At 37.2% G+C, this 16,765-nt stretch overlaps 4 protein-coding genes across 5 annotated transcripts in view; 2 read left to right on the top strand and 2 right to left on the bottom strand.

The window, feature by feature from the left end:
- Nucleotides 1-28: 28 nt before the first annotated feature.
- LOC117568947 (transcription initiation factor TFIID subunit 5) lies at nucleotides 29-2,395 on the top strand. The gene has a single exon (XM_034249887.2). It carries the CDS (start codon nucleotides 109-111, stop codon nucleotides 2,218-2,220), a length of 2,112 nt encoding a protein of 703 aa, XP_034105778.1. The 5' UTR covers nucleotides 29-108; the 3' UTR covers nucleotides 2,221-2,395.
- A 66-nt stretch (nucleotides 2,396-2,461) lies between these two features.
- Nucleotides 2,462-4,076, bottom strand: LOC117568948 (periodic tryptophan protein 1 homolog). The gene has a single exon (XM_034249888.2). It carries the CDS (start codon nucleotides 3,976-3,978, stop codon nucleotides 2,596-2,598), a length of 1,383 nt encoding a protein of 460 aa, XP_034105779.1. The 5' UTR covers nucleotides 3,979-4,076; the 3' UTR covers nucleotides 2,462-2,595.
- Nucleotides 4,077-4,410: 334 nt separating this feature from the next.
- LOC117569436 (5-hydroxyisourate hydrolase) lies at nucleotides 4,411-4,818 on the bottom strand. The gene has a single exon (XM_034250598.2). The coding sequence runs from the start codon at nucleotides 4,784-4,786 to the stop codon at nucleotides 4,445-4,447; it is 342 nt and encodes a 113-aa protein (XP_034106489.1). The 5' UTR covers nucleotides 4,787-4,818; the 3' UTR covers nucleotides 4,411-4,444.
- Nucleotides 4,819-5,499: 681 nt separating this feature from the next.
- LOC117571279 (mucin-4) overlaps nucleotides 5,500-16,765 on the top strand; it is a 38,981-nt gene continuing 27,715 nt past the window's right edge. The window contains exons 1-2 of one of the 2 annotated variants that reach the window (XM_052006138.1): nucleotides 5,500-5,591; nucleotides 6,576-6,766. The gene's annotated coding sequence lies outside the window, so the exon portion shown is untranslated. Of the gene's footprint in view, nucleotides 5,720-6,575; nucleotides 6,767-16,765 lie in introns of both variants that reach the window. The other variant, XM_052006137.1, reaches the window with a different exon arrangement.

Here is a 16,765-nt window from a genome sequence, read left to right on the forward strand (position 1 = left end):
GAATATGATACATTTTTCGTACATTTGCATGATTAATAATGCGGTCACACTCATATCGCGATACAAAACAAACTTTTTGATGCAAATGAATTAGTTTGTTAAACAAAAATGAGTGTAGAAGTAAACAATTTAAACGGAAACCACAACAATGATAACCAAGGAGTTGTCCAGGACAAGCGTGAGCTGCTGTGCCTACTAAAGCTACTCAAAAAGTACCAGCTCAAAGATGCAGAGGAAATTATCTGCAAAGAGGCGAATGTGAATCCTTCAGATCTTGCCAATGTGGGTGACGATGATGTGAAGACCATTCTCAGCGCAGTCTTGCAAACTGGTAACGGCCACGAACCACGTCCATCCACCGTTCCACCAGCTGCATCGGCAACAGATGAACTGAATGCGGCAGAAGCGCTAGCCAAATTCATTGGCGACGATGCCTTCGACGCCCAGCAATACGAACAGGCGTACGAGGAGTTGCGGAGCTTTGTGGAGGATTCGCTGGACATCTATAAGCATGAATTATCCATGGTTTTGTATCCCATATTGGTGCAGATCTATTTCAAAATCCTTGCCAGTGGTCAAGTGGAGAAAGCGCGCGGCTTCATTGAAAAATACAAATCAGATCTCGATGGTTACTACATCGAGGGATTGTTCAATCTGCTGCTTATTTCAAAGCCAGAGGAGCTGCTCGATAATGACCTTGTGGCCGCCATGGAGACGGACAAGTTCGTCATACGCATGTCTAGGGACGCGCATTCGTTGTTCAAGCGTCATATTCAGGATCGCAGGCAAGAAGTTGTGGCAGACATTGTGACCAAGTATCTGCACTTTGACACCTACGAAGGCATGGCACGTAACAAGATGCAGTGCGTCGCTACCGCCGGTTCGCACATTGGCGATGCCAAACGGCAAGATAACAAAATACGGGTCTACTACGGTCTGCTCAAGGAAGTCGATTTCCAAACACTCACAACACCAGCGCCAGCTCCCGAAGAGGAGGACGATGATCCAGATGCGCCGGATAGACCCAAGAAAAAGAAGCCAAAAAAAGATCCGCTACTCTCGAAGAAATCCAAATCAGATCCTAATGCGCCGGCCATTGATCGGATTCCGCTGCCCGAGCTCAAAGATACGGATAAGCTGCTCAAGCTAAAAGCGTTGCGTGAAGCCAGCAAACGGTTGCCCCTCAACAAGGATCAATTACCTTCTGCGGTCTTCTACACGGTGCTCAACTCCAGCCAAGGCGTCACTTGTGCCGAAATCTCCGATGATTCCACAATGCTTGCTTGCGGCTTTGGTGATTCCACTGTGCGCATATGGTCGCTGACGCCGGCCAAGCTGCGTGCATTGAAAGAAGCCGATTCACTGCGAGAATTGGACAAGGAGTCGGCGGACATCAATGCCCGAATGCTTGATGAGCGCAGTGGGGAAATGACGCGGAGTTTTATGGGACACACTGGACCCGTCTATCGTTGCGCCTTTGCGCCAGAGATGAACCTGTTGCTGTCGTGCTCCGAGGACACCACAATACGCTTGTGGTCGCTGCTCACCTGGTCGTGTGTGGTCACATATCGCGGTCACGTCTATCCCGTGTGGGATGTGCGCTTTGCGCCGCACGGTTACTACTTTGTCTCGTGTTCGTTTGACAAGACAGCGCGCTTGTGGGCGACGGATTCGAATCAGGCGTTGCGCGTATTTGTAGGACATCTGTCGGATGTCGACTGTGTGCAGTTCCATCCCAATTCCAATTATGTGGCCACCGGCTCTAGTGATCGAACTGTGCGACTGTGGGACGCCCTAACCGGTCAATCGGTGCGTCTCATGACCGGTCACAAAGGCTCCGTTAGCAGCTTGGCCTTCTCGGCTTGTGGTCGTTACTTGGCTTCTGGATCGGTTGATCACAACATCATGGTGTGGGATTTGTCAAACGGTTCGTTGGTCACCACCTTGTTGCGCCACACCAGCACTGTGTCCACAATTACCTTTAGCCGGGATGGCACTTTGCTCGCAGCAGCGGGATTGGATAACAATATGACGCTCTGGGACTTTCATAAGTTAACCGATGACTATCTGAGCAATCACATAACGCTGTCGCATCATCAGGATGAGAACGATGAAGATGTGTATTTGTTGCGCACGTTTCCCAGCAAGAATTCGCCCTTTGTGACGCTACACTTTACGCGTCGCAATCTTCTGATGTGCGTGGGCATATTTAAGAACTAGGAAACTACATTTAATAATTCGGAATTGATGTGTTGCAGTTGTTTCTCTCAATATCAGTGTGCAGTTTTTTATAAATTTAGTTTTTAATGTCAAAGTGAAATAATTTAATTTGCTGATTTGCCGATAATCGAAGCAGATTAATTTAGATTTAAGCCTAAAGTAATAAAAACGTTTTGCGTCTTTATATTACTTGCATATTCACTGATTTTCTCAATCGTTTGCAGAGCTAAGAAAGAAATACACTTTATTGTTTTGTGTTTTATCCTCAAGGAGGACTTCTTATTTAATATACATACTTTATCTATGTACATAACATAAAAGTATCTTTGCTGAATAGGTCAAGGAATTGTTTACATAAAGATTACACAGCTGTCTTCACTCAGCATCGGCAATACCAAACGTGCGACGCACTGCCTCAAAGTTCTTGATGTTGAACACAGAGCAGCGTGGAGGCTTCTCACCACCAAAGGCCAGCGTATAAGGATCGTCGGGACTCTGTCGCATGCATTGCAATCTTCCCATGTTGAAGTCATGCTCGTAGACATGTTTCGCTTCAGTGCTGTTGAAGTTCCAAATCTTTAAGGCACCCTCGGTTGATGTGGATGTCAGTAGATTAGGCATCAGCTTGTTGAAGCAAACTCCAGAGATTTCCTCGTTGTGCGCCTTGACGGACCACAGCAATTCATTGGCTTTGCGTCGGTCGGCGTAGTGTAGACTGCCATCATTCGAGCCAATGATGAAGTAATTGGTCTCTGTGGGATGCCACAGAATCTTCTCCACTTCGCCGTTTGTTTGCCACTTTATGAACGAGGCATTGACGCCCTCGGCATCACGACAATCAAACAGACGCACAATACCATCGGCACAGCCGGTAAGAATGCTCTGTGCATCCTCTGGATGGAATTCTATGGACTGCACCTTCTCTTCGAAGGCGGTAATTATGGTGTGTGGTTGTCCCTCGTCCATGTCCCAGAGGATGAGTGTCTGATCAACGGAGCCACTGGCCAATATATGCTCGAATTGTGCATTCCATGAGAGATCGAGCACAGCGTCTTTGTGCCCATACTGTTCTTTCTGCTTCTTGCGATTGCCCTTGGAGCCCAGTTTGAATGTCGGTTCAATGGAGTCCTGTATGTCTAGATCCCAAATGGTGATGATGGGATCCATACAGCCAATAGCACACATGTTTCCTGGCTTATCACTGCCCGCATCGTGATTCATCCACTCGATGCAGAGTGGGAAACTGGGCAGCAGAAAGTCGTGGTGTGTGTAGAGTGCTTCCTCCTCCTGATTGAATACCCAGACCTCCATGCTGGCAGCATCGTCCTGCACGTGTCCAACCAGCACTAGGTTATCTGTGGGCTTGATCACTTCGTCCTCAGCTTCGGAATCTTCGTCTTCGTCGGGCACCTGCTGATCGGCATCCACCACGTTAGCCAAATTTGTTACAGTGGAGTTCTCTTCGTTCTCGTAATTGTGAAAATCGAATTCGTCCTGTGGATTGTGATTTTCATTGCCAGCATTAGCAGGTGGATCCTCGTTATCCACATCCATATTATCGCCACCCTCATCATCATCGTCTTCGTCATCTTCCGCCTCGAGGGCATTTTGTGTCTCACCAATAATACGAGCAAGTTCCTCATGTGTCAACACAATTTTGTCGGGACGCTCTTTGGTGACACCGCGCGGCACAAAGCACAGTGCTGGTACAAAGTCTATGCTGGGCTCTGGCGGCACGCCCTCCTCGACATCGGCCATTGTTTAATTATTGGATGAAATAGAACTTTCACAAAACTAACAAAACTGTGAAGGCAGCAAACACGTGCTGCAATTCTACCATTCAAAAATAGCACTAAATTACGATGAGTAGAAGTGGTAAAACATCGATAGCACTATCGATAAGTCGATATTTGTTAATATGATTAAACATCAATTGTTTTGGGCGAACTAAAGATTTAAGAATCACTTATTATTAAGCACAGAACTCTTTTATAGCGGTTTAAATCTATCTATCTCTATTAAAAAAAATTAATTTCTTCCAGCTTTAGAGTTTGCCCCAAATCGTATATTTATACCAAAGAGCAAGCTTTCAGAAAAATACTGCCTTCGTAAAACATATAACAGCGAACTGTTAATATTTGAAAAGGAAAACAAGTTTCTACTGTACAAGATAACCCCAAGAAAGTGTCGTTATTCAAATTTTATTTATTCATTTATTTTCAATTTATGTGCCACGATAGGTTGTGTATCCATAAGGACTGAGCAGCAGAGGAATATGATAGTTTTGATTTTCATTACATTCTGCAATGATATCTATGGCTGGATATAAAGTTGTTTGATTTTTAGCAGCAAAATAGGCTCCCACATGGAAGGTTAACTTGTAAATTCCGTTGGGAAACTCTCCGTGGTCCAGCAATAGGCATCGTCCATCTGCATTAGTTTGACCAGGACGAATAGCTTTCCATTCTTGGATTTCGTCCAGGCGATAAACTGTCACTTTTATATTCGGGGCAGCTTTTCCCGTTGAGGTTTCCAGTACATGGGTTGAAAGTTTGCGTGTATTCATCGCGATTTGAAACTGACTAATGACGAATAAACAGTAAGATCAGTGGATTTTTAAGTATTAGCTATCTGTCATATCTTAACCAGAATTCATCTTTAATAACATTTTATATTATTCTAGTAAAAAGAAGATAAGATGTGAGACTCTTTTTCAGACTTGTACTATGTACCAAAACCGTTGTAGCTTTCTGCTGTCATAAACACTCGACATTTTGAGGACTGATAAGACTTGAGAAAGTACAAGAAAAAAGTGCAGATAAAAGTGTACATAATGTAAAGATATAAATACCATCCACAGCATGCAACAAGTTGAGAGTGACACAGCTGGCATGAGATCACTGTTCCTAGGGTCACTTAAAGCGTACTGTTAGTTAACATGAAATGTAAACATGAAGTGTTTTCATTTCCACTGTTACAAAAACTAAACTTCGTATTTACATCAATTCCATAAACGCATGAAATGCTAATTGGAAATATTACTTCATCTTATCAAATAATGAAACTAAATTGCCATTATTGTAGTACAACTGTTATTTAGTTTCACCATAAATGTTTTAACGGACATTCAAGTAGCTTGCAGATTATCGATAACCAACAACAGATTCTGTAAATATGCAGTGCAAGCTAGCAACATTTTTCTGTTAAATCAGTGACAGCAGCATTGTGGACAGATTTTTTTGTTATTGTAAATTTTGTTATTGGAGCGGTCGGTTCGGTTGTTTTGTGTCGGACTCTTCGTATCGCGACTTTGAAAATGATTTTCAAAGAATAAAGTTTGTTCGCCAAGCCAAGATGTTGCACCTATAAAAGTAAATATCGGCTACAATGTTTATAATATTTGAATTTGAACAAAACGTGCATATTCGAAGAAAATAAATCGCGTACTTGAAGCTTGTGTTTGTTTGCGTTTAAACAAGTAAACAATTTGTGCATGCCGGTAAAAGATAAATAAATAAAAATCGTATAATTATATATAAGTATATCGAGCATGAGTCAAGTCAAAGTGCTTATGAATTTTGTTCACGTTGTAATAGAACTTATATGTATGTAAATTGCCCACGTTTCTAGTGCAACCAGAAAGTAAGAAGCAACAGTTGTTTGTGTAAATAATAATCAGTGTTGAAAAAGAATGAAATGAGAGGCAATGCAAGTTACAAGCATATCCGCGTTTCGATAAAAGCTGGGCAAACAAAACGGGGGAATAGAACAGCTTACATATTAGCATTATTGGAAAGTACAAACGTTCCCAGTTTGTAATGTATGTAAACTTGAATGTTTGTTCGCATACATATGCAGCTACAATATATACGTAAATGTATGAATGCGCCTATAGGTGAACGAGTGTGTGTGTGTGTGTGTGCACCTTACTAACGCACACACATAAACACACAGAGACCGTCTCAAGCGCAGGTCTCCAGTCTGAACTGGCTGAGCAGAAGCATCGAAGTTACCAACTTCAATCCCCAACAAATCTTAAACCAGTTTTTAAGATACATATTCTTGTTGGTGTCCGTCTCTATATGTGTGCATGTTTTATTTCGCATTATTTTCGTTTGTGTTTGGAGGTTTTGCTCCCGCTGCTGTATCTCTGTGTATTAGTGTGTGTGTGTGTGTGTCCGTGTTTGTGTATCAGTATACTACTTGTAAATCTATATTTTGTTAGTTTGTATGTAGACGACGGATACCCTTTGGCTGTTTCTCTTTTCCTTAGTTTAAACTAATCGCGTGCTGATTTTTTTTGTTGTTGTTGTCGTGGCTGTGTTTCTTTCGTTATAATCGAATGAATCTCACAGCAAAGTACTGGACGTCTTGCCACAGCTTTGTTTAAACCATCTACTACGCCTACACAAAACATGAGATTAAGACAACAATAACCAGATCGACAACAATAAACATTAACATCAGCAAAAACGACTCGAACCAATTTTTATGTTACTTCGTTTGCTGCTGCGTCTATTAAACTGGGATTAACATATTCGAATAGGTAAGTTGCACTGTCTTTAAACTATGTACTTTTATTTTTTATTGAAAAACATTATTTATGTTTATTTATGTTCAATGTGGGTAGAAAGCAATTACGCCAATACATATATGACTTATTTATAGTTCATTTTTATTAAGGAAATTCACATTTCAATTAATATAAAAATAACAATATTAAATTTCTATTCAATATTCAAAAAAAAAGGAAGCTATTAATATTAATTTAACTAACTCTAAAAATAAAATCATTTAAATGAGCTTTTGAAATTATTTTACTTTTCTTTCTTTTCCCCAAATTTGTTATAATGGAAATTAATACTTGTGAAAAATACGCTTTGAAATATTAAATTTTAAATTAATTACTATAAAACATTCAAAATGAAGTTACATAATTAAATTCATAATTATTGTGGACTGTTTTTAAAAATAACAACATCTAAATGGATCTTCTGAAATTATTTTCTTTTTCCTTTTTTTTTTTTAATAATTTGTTACGTTTATAAGCCCATAAGTCTGGCTCATTATGTGCAGCGATCGATTACCACACACACCAATGATATTTTGCAAACTTTTGTTTATTAATTAATGATAAAAACGTAATCAGAAAGTGCTAACGGTCTGTCATTTGAAATGTGTCTTTAATTGATTGATATGAATCAATCGATAAACAAAAACTTTTCTGCCCCAAAGCCAAACTAAAAAAAACCTAAAACCAAAAAACAAGCAACATTTTAACTGTACATAAATTTGGAAATTTCTTTATGCTGTTTGCCCCATTGCCGCTATGAAAGCTCAGCGCATCTCCATTTGAAGATCATTTCCATGTGGAGATATTGGTTTTTGCATAACCGAAGACAAGGCAAAGCTATCGGTTCGCTTTAACTGATCATTAAAGCCCAATGGCAAATTAGAAACTAGCCAGCTCTTAAAGGGTTGGCAAATAAAACAAAAACAAAAACGAAACTAATCGCCGAGCGAAGTTCGAACTGAGAAGAGTTTTTGCGAGCGAAGAAAAAAAAGCTTAAATGCCAGCCTAAAGAATGACACTCAGTGGAAACAGGAAATGAGTACACTTTTTCAAGTACCTCTTTCATCCGCTTGAGCGTTGCAGCGAGCACTTTTTGTGCCTCAATTCATATGGGTTTTTATATACTCTTCGCTAGTTTGTATAGGGCATTAATGGTGGGCTTGATGTTGTCATAATCTGCTCATGAATCAAGTGGCAAAGCATTATTCATTATACTTTCTTAAACTTCAAACTCGAGCACTTAGAATTGACTCACAAAAATATATATGAAAAAAATGCATTTATTTTAGTATGATACATTTTTTTTTAATGTTTTGTAATATACTGAAAAACTCAAAAAAAAAAAACAATAAAAAATCATACAAATACTTTTATTTCAAAATATTATTATTTCATATATTTTTTTGTGTATTTTTTTATTAAAAAAATCAATTTAGAAATAAATGTTTATTTTTCTCATTTTGCTTTTTTCTTTTAAATAAAACTCACTACTATTTTGATATAATGCATTTATGTAATAATTTGTAAGAGCATAAAATCAATTTTAAATAAGAAGAAATAACTTTTTTTTACAAAAATCAAAATCAATGTTTATTTTTCTCGTTTTGATTTTAAAATTAAAACCCAATATTAATGTATTGAATTTATGTCTTGTTTTTCTAATATAATCTAATCTAATCTATAATCGAATATAATATAATAAAAAATCAATTAAACGTAATGATTTTTTTCTTAAATTAAAAATTAAAAATAAATTTACAAAATCAATGATTATTTTGATCTATTTTAATTCTTTCTCTTAAATCAAAGCTCACTATTAATTTATCACTGTGGTTGACGACAAATTTGTTCTATGATACCTATATTGAGTAACTGTTTTTTTAGTGGACATCAAATCAGAATATAGTAGAATCATTCTTATGAATAGTCTCATTAATACTATATGCTGAAATTATTTGCTGTTGTATAAATTTAGCAATGGAATTTTCAGCGCATTAAAAAAACGTGTGTGTTTTGGGGTCTGACATGAACTGTTTCTATTTGTACAGATGTCCCGCATCGTGGGTCTGCGGTGACTCAGCTAATGTACACATATCCGTGAGATATGCATAGTACACTGAGTATTCAGTAGAATGCACTTAGGGCCTGCATGCTAACCAAGCAGACATCCCTCATGTGAGAGACACTTGATCAGGCCAAGTCCTCGGGCACTCCCAGTTCCCATTCTCATTTCCCATTCCCAGTTTGCCAGTTTGTCAGTTCTCATATTACATGTCGTCAACATGTTAACCTTGCAATAGAGTTGCGCTTAGTTCACATATTTGCAAAGGAAATTGCAGTGCAATATGTACTATATAGAATAGTTGAATATAGATTACAGTCTGCAGCAAAATCTTAAGCGAATGAAATCATTTCAGTAAGTGCTTTTTTAGTTTGGTGTACATAATTTGAAAAAATTCTTTTGCTTTGGTGTGGAAACTACAAACCTAAATATAAATATACCTATTTATGTGTTGAAGTGTCTGTCTAAGTACGTGTATGAGTATGAGTATGAGTATGAGTGTGAGTATGAGTACTAGTTGTTGTTGTTGTTGCGGTGGCAGGTAGCGTGACTAAGGCATTCGCCATGCTGAAGTGAGTTTTCAAATTTGAAACAAATTTCAGTTTTCAGTTTGGTTTTTCTTTCAGAGATGTGTTGGGCTTTACTGCCAAATTACTGCTGCTAACAAGTCAACCAAGTCCAAAAACCAGACATTATATTATTTTATTATTATTTTTTGCTTTTGTTGTTGTTGTTGTATTGTGTTTTTTTTTCGCAAACAGTTCGCTTGCTTTGGCTGCATTCGCAGTGTGGCGCAAAATTCAAACAGTGCAAATAATTGGAAAGGCATCCCAAGATGTTTATAAGTATGAGCTCGTTTGGAGCTCGACGAGATGCCAATGGCGGTGATGTGATGTGGGGTGGTAATGGATGGCGATGGATGATGATGGAGTGATGGCAAGCAAAGTCGAAGCAAAGTCTCGCACTAAATCCCAATTGTAACGCAACCGTTAATCGCATCAAAGATGCAGAGAGAAATAATAATAATAATGAAAATGTTTAGACCATACACTTATGAATAGACGAGTGTATGAGCTTAGAATTGAATTAGAAATGCTGAGCGATAACACACACATACACACACACACACACATTCTCACATCATTCACAATTTAATCGAGTTGCATGCACACGCAATCGGAATCGGAATCGGAATCAATTGCCACATTGACACACATACAAATTGTTAATACCAATTGCAGGTTCCTCCTCCTCCTGCTCCTCCTTCTTTTGCAGACCCGACAATGACAACGATGACGATGAGCTATAAAAGACCTTCAATGGTTAAAGCAAAAAAAAATTAAACAGAAGACAGATGACGCGACGACAATGGCAATAAAAGCACTTGCACAGACCACTAGAGAGAGACAAGCCCTGAACGGGGATGGGTTGAGGGTTTCCAATTGTTCGTGCTATGCATATTAAATAACAAAGAAACAGAGAGAGAGAGGGAGAGGGAGAGTGAGAGAATAAAAGAAAAAGTAAGGAGAACGCACACAAGTTGTAATTCAATTTGCAATTGACAGCAAAAAGCAGGTTTCTTGTGGACTATCCCGATCATTTTAGCATATCAAAAATTCACTTTGAGTGCGACTGCGTGCCGTATATAATTAATCAACTCTTCACTAATCACATAAACATCAGCCATACTTTATTATTATATAGATTTTGCAGTCAATTTGACCTAAATGTGAGGAGTTTGCCTGGCGGCTTCGACTTCGTCTTCCACTTCGTCTTCGACTTTGGCTTTTGCTTCACTTGGCTGGCTTTTCGCCAAGTAACGTGGTTAATTGGGTCAAAATGCTTCAATGTTCCTCTATGAAGCATTAGCCCGATAATCTTTGCACCACTTCAGCGCAGACCAAGACCCCAGCCTCAGTCTTAGACTCAGTCTCAGTCGAGAGTTTAGATTAAAGAGTCAAAGCCAGGCCCATCAATGTCCGGCTCTTTGTTAGTTGGCGGAGCTTTAGACACATTTTCATTGCGGATAATTTCACCTTTCATAGTTGGCAAGACGTTGGTAAAACGATTTGGCGCTAATGTTGGCCCATGTTTTGTGCTCGTCTTTATGGCTTTCTTTTAACATTTTTGCTTTATTAGCGTTACTTCTTATTTGCTTCATTTTTAGTTTTTTTTTTTGGGGGCAACGCAATTAGATAAATTTGCTCATATCTCGCCCCCACCATCAAATCTGTTCTAGCACAGAGAACTATGTAATGTCGATAACACACCCAAAAAAAAAAAACTTGTGGTTGGGGGATCGGGATTGATTTCTGGGAGCGCGAGATTTAATTGCGATCGTTGATTAATCCGTGATCGCAATTAGTTGCTGTCGCATTTGACTATTGACGCTGATTGATTATTGACCTCACTACTGTTTTGCTGCTTAATCAAATGAATAGCATTTGCAAAATCGACTAGTATTCACATTCGCATTCGTATTCACTTTGGTATTCGTATTTGATTATCAGCATTTAATTCGCGATCGCATGTTCGCAAATTACTCAAGCGTTGCGCTATTTGTGCAATGCCTTTTCCCACTTTTATTTTATGTTCCCCAATGCTGGGACAGGTGCACTGTATACTATTTTTTTGTTGTTTTTCAATACCTTACACCCTTTATAAGAACTTGGGGTACTTAGATTTTTAGTATCTGTTCAGAATTTTTCAAATAATTTGATATTATTTCTATGTATTGAAAGTTTTCCATAGTGCTATAATTTTTTATAAAAGCTTTCGTTATATCAATAGACCAAATATGCATTTCGGTATATTTTAATGTATTTTGGTATATTCATTTGGTGTATTTAAATGATTATACCGTACTGTTTTGCCTATCTTTTAGCTTAGTTTTCTTACTTATTAAGAAAAGAGTTTAGAGTAGGGTTTATTAAGAATTCAGAAATATACAGTTTTGGAAAGAATTCAATTTTTTCTATAATAAAGTTAAAGGAAGTTAAGCAAAACTATTTTTCTGATTTGTTATTCTATTCCTACCAGATTTGTATTGGTTTATTCAATATTTATAAACACCGTATACTGATTTATAATTCTTTATATGAATGTACCAAATATTAATTTCGGTTTATTTTTGTGTATCTTAGTATATGCATTTGGTATATTTAAATGATGATACCTTACAGTTTTGCCATTATTTTATTATTTACTCATTTTATATTCTTTAAATAAATATGAAAAGAGTTTATTAAGAATTCAGAAATATACAGTTTTGGAAATAATTTTCCAAAACTTTTCCTATCAGTTTTTTATAGGTTTATTCAATATTTCTAGATACCGTATACTGATTTATAATTCGTTATATGAATATACCAAATAGCCATTTCGGTATATTTTAGTGTATTTTGGTATATTCATTTGGTATATTTAAATGATGATACAGTACAGTTTTGACATTACTTTATTGTATCTTACACCCGGCTGTAGTTTTATTACTTATTTTATATTCTTTAAGTATGCAAATAAATAAGAAAAGAGCTTATGATATTATGAATTCAGAAATATACAGTTTTGAAAATAATTCTATTTTTTCTATTCTATACTGATTTGTTATTCTTTTTATAGGGTAATTCAATATTTATAGACACCGCAGACTGATTTATAATTTCCATAATAAAAGCGTGATAAACATCTGTGAAACAATACCGGAAACAGGCTGCTCAATAGTTTTCCAGGGTGTATCACAGCTGTACAGTGTGACCTTGTCTATTGTTAGGGTTGTGCCCATAACTTGCCTTTTTGCACGATGTCGAAATTGTTGTAAAGTAAACAGTGAACAGTGTGAACAGTAAACGATCGCAATGACGTACACGTCCTTGGTCTGTGCAGAAATTCGCTGACGCATCAATAAAACGAGTGGCAATGTTGAAAGATTTGTGTCATAAAAGCAATGTAATTTTTGTTTTTGCTTTTTTTTTGTAATATTTGCACATATCGTATTACAATGATGTTTGAGGCAGTTACTCGAAATATGAATGCTATTAATTCTTTAACGATTTCGCTAAATATTTTTACGACTTTGCTGCCTTGGAACATAAACATAAATTCTATTTAATATGCATATCTTTATATCATTGGGTGTGTGTATTTTCTGGTTTCTTCTTCGTTATTTCCCGCTTGTTTCACATCTAAAGAACTCCGACAACAAATGCCACGAATTAGCTATCTGTGGTCAACAATCAGAGGAAGAGAGTCTGTGCACATTATCAGACTTACTATAGCAATAAATGTTGTGTAAACACATAAAGGGCTTTCGAATGAGTGGAATATAAATTAACGTAGCATTTGAAGTAGTCAACAAGCTGCTCCAGAGCAGACAGAGGGGAATGGGAATGGATGCGAAAGAGAATAAATGAAAAAAGTTGAGTTCAGTTCAGTTGAGTTGAGTTGAAGCACAAAAAATGCGGAATCAGTACACTGATCTTTGGCATTGTAATTGCTGGAACCGCGACGCTGTTTTATCGAAGTCGAACAATTTCTATTTATGCCGATCCCGGCGACCCCCACTGTAGAATCGACAGAGACTTCGACTTCGACCATGCGGAGGTTGTTGAAGCGAGTCTAAGAGTGAGAAAGAGAGTGCGAGAGTGAGAGAGAGGGAAAGCAATGAGGAAAGAAACATCATCAAGCGACTTCTCAGCTCTGCTTCGATACGATTGTATTTAGCTGTTCGGTCTTATTTTTACTTATGAAAATCAGAAGAGAAAGACACACACACTTACGCACACACACACACACAGTTATAGATAGTCTCGTACAAGAAAATGTTAATTTTATGCCTCTGGCCTCACGTATGTGGAGATGTCTCGGCTGTGGCTGTCGTAAACGACTTTCGATTCAAAAGGCATCGGATCAACGATCCACTTGTAAAGTACAATACTAACTGTTCCAATTTTCACAAATTTTTATTCGAAAATAATGCGTTGTAATGTTGTGTAAGCACTTCAATCAGGCTGAGTTTCTAAAAAGTGTGCAGACAAGTATTTGTAGAACTAGGTGAAGATAAGGTTTTCACTTTCACATGGTAACTTTACATGTCGCTTTCAGCGCTGTAAATTAGCTTAACATTAAAAGCGTTAACATGATCCTAATGCTGTTAATTAACATAAACAGAGTGTTGTTAAATTTGTTGGAGTTTTTCGTTCATTACTATTAATATGTTCTTGTTTTTTAACGCTTCAAAACTAAAATTAATGTTGAAAAGAAAAAGAATTTGTAGAACTAGTTTTCTATTTCAAATGATAACATTACATATTAAATTGAATTAGTTAACATACGAAATTTTAACATTTTTTGCCCACTGCTGTTAATTAACAGTTACTGTGAAGCTACTAGTTACTAACCTAGTAGTTACATGTACATTAATGTTAAATATATGTTGGTTCTTTTTAAATATTTTTTTCTTCTAAACAATCTTATATTTTAATTGTTTTAAAATGTAATATGTATGTAAAAGTAGTAAGTAAAATGTTTCTAATGAAAAATAAGAATAATTGTTAGTTCAATTTAATTATTATAATTGTAATTTTGGAATAACTTCAACAGTTTAATAGTATGCTTAGGTTTTCAGGTTTAGTTATTTTTATTTCTCAACTTTAGTAATCTTACCGCAACAAATAAATTTAAATTTTTGCGATAGTCACGTCAAACAAAGGCATTATTTTAAGCAGTTCTAAAGTTAGTGAGATCAAGAGCATATAAAATGTGGTCAGCAACTGAGTTAAATTTAAAGTTGTCGCTGAGTTCTGAAGACGTGTATAATAATTTAAAACACCAATTTGAATAGAACTCACGCTCACTGAAATGCCAGCTAACACCTAGTAGTAGTTTAGTTTAGATTTTGAATTTTGTTTAGGATTGATTTATATTTAAAATGGCAACTTCAATGACACTTAACAGTTAGTCATCCGAATTTTACGATCTAACCATAAAATGTGATTCATTTTGGTTTTTGGATTTTATATATGTAATTTGGATGCAACTTTGAAGCTTGAGTTGTTTGATGTCTACAATATATAATTATGTTTGAGATACACCTACAAGCATTTTTGTTGGTTGAACATCATTTGCATATTACAACAAGTTTGGCATTAGCCAAGATTTACGCACGTATTAAATAACCGCAGCGTGTAAAGTAAGTTCAAATGCTTTGTGCGAGTTTTGTTTTATGGTACACAGAGTGTAAAGTTGCTGCTCACAAGAGATGTTGCCAGTTGCTAGTTGCTGCTTGTTGGTTGTCTAGTTTTACCCTCAAAGGGGCGACACATTAGTTGCCTCTTCGTGGATTGTGTGTTGCTCGTTGTGGTCTCGTGGTTTTCAGTTTTCAGTTGTCTGTTGTCTGTTTTCAGTTTTCAGTTTTACTTTTCCAAATACATGACAGAGTATGTAAATACTTGGTTGTTGCTTCGATGGCGATGGCGGTGCGGTACCTTGTAGTATTCCACTTGTGGGTTATGGCATTGAGGTTTCGGATTACAAGCCATCTGTGCGCTAACATTTATCCGCAGCTATCTTTTATCTATATAGATGTTATGTGACTAAGGATATATTGTTGAACTCTATATCCTGTTACAGTTTTGATTAATCGATTTGGGGTAGTGCTATGTTTGAACAGCTGTTGAACGTCCCTCCCACAAAATTGTCATAGAGAAAATGAAATTTTGTTAATTTAATACACACACAAAGCTTAACAATAAATAACCGAAAAAAAAACAACAGTTGTGCCACATAAAATTAATAAGAAACAAAAGAAGCCGATAAAGCGCCAAAACACAAAATCAAATCAAACTTGTTTAGAACTCAAAACAAGCTGGGCTTTTGGTACGGCACTCAAATCACTCACAAATTATTCATGAATTCATTTAGACGCATTGTTCGAGCGCTTAAAACAAACTTTTACTTTTCATCAGCATTGTTGGGCCATTGTTGCTGCTCTGCTCGGCTGTTTATCTACGAATACATTTTTTGTGAAGAAAGAAATCGTTTTGGTATTTGCAATTAATCTTCACCGGAGTCGAGCAACCAATTAGATAACCAACAGACCAACATCCCTCCTCCACCTCCTTCTCCGCCTCTTTGGACCTAGCGAAACCTCCAATAATTATGTGTGGGCAGCAGAGTGAAAGTTTTGTTCGACTCTCGTTCTATTCCATTGGGCCATTCAGTCAATGATCGCAATTTGCATATCTGAATAAAACTGAAAAACAAACAAAACAAACTCTTACTCTTGCCAGCTGCAGTTGCGTTGCATTTGAAATCGGGTCAGTTGTAAATGAATCCGGCTAAACGAAATGTGATTCAGCTTAAATAGTCGTTGACCAAAGCTAAAGCTAATGCTAATGCTAAAGCTAAAGGATTAGGTCAGGGTGGTGGTAACCTTACACGAGCAGTTATTGACATTTCCTTCGAGCCATTCTTATGCAAATCAGCTAGCAACACGCACGCTTTCAATAGACGGCGGCTTACTATACGTATGTGTGATGATATGGCCATATGGATGTGGATATGCAAATACGAATGCCAACAGTTCTTTGGCTAACCCCAAAAAGCAATGCCAAGTATTTGGCATTTGGCTATGGGCTTGGCTCCCTTTTTGGCACGTGCTTCAAGGCAGGACATGACTCCACGGAAGCGAGACTTCCTGCTTCTGCTTCAGCTTTAGCCTTACGTAATGCAATCGACTCCGTCCTTCACTTCAGGAATATTAAGTACCTGATTCACTCAATCGAAGAACGATTACTTGTAATATAAACTCGGTGTGTTTGTTGCGATTTTTGATGAGCAATCAATTAACACTAATCATAAAGTTTCATTTGCTCAATAATTATGTTGAGGTCAAATTGAAACAAGAAATT

The sequence above is a fragment of the Drosophila albomicans genome, chromosome 3, assembly GCF_009650485.2.
Source record: "Drosophila albomicans strain 15112-1751.03 chromosome 3, ASM965048v2, whole genome shotgun sequence".
Taxonomy (NCBI): Eukaryota; Metazoa; Arthropoda; class Insecta; order Diptera; family Drosophilidae; genus Drosophila; species Drosophila albomicans.

Coding starts and splice junctions, on each gene's coding strand:
- LOC117568947 (XM_034249887.2), top strand. CDS start 109: ATGAGTGTAGAAGTAAACAATTTAAACGGAAACCACAACAATGATAAC.
- LOC117568948 (XM_034249888.2), bottom strand. CDS start 3,978: ATGGCCGATGTCGAGGAGGGCGTGCCGCCAGAGCCCAGCATAGACTTT.
- LOC117569436 (XM_034250598.2), bottom strand. CDS start 4,786: ATGAATACACGCAAACTTTCAACCCATGTACTGGAAACCTCAACGGGA.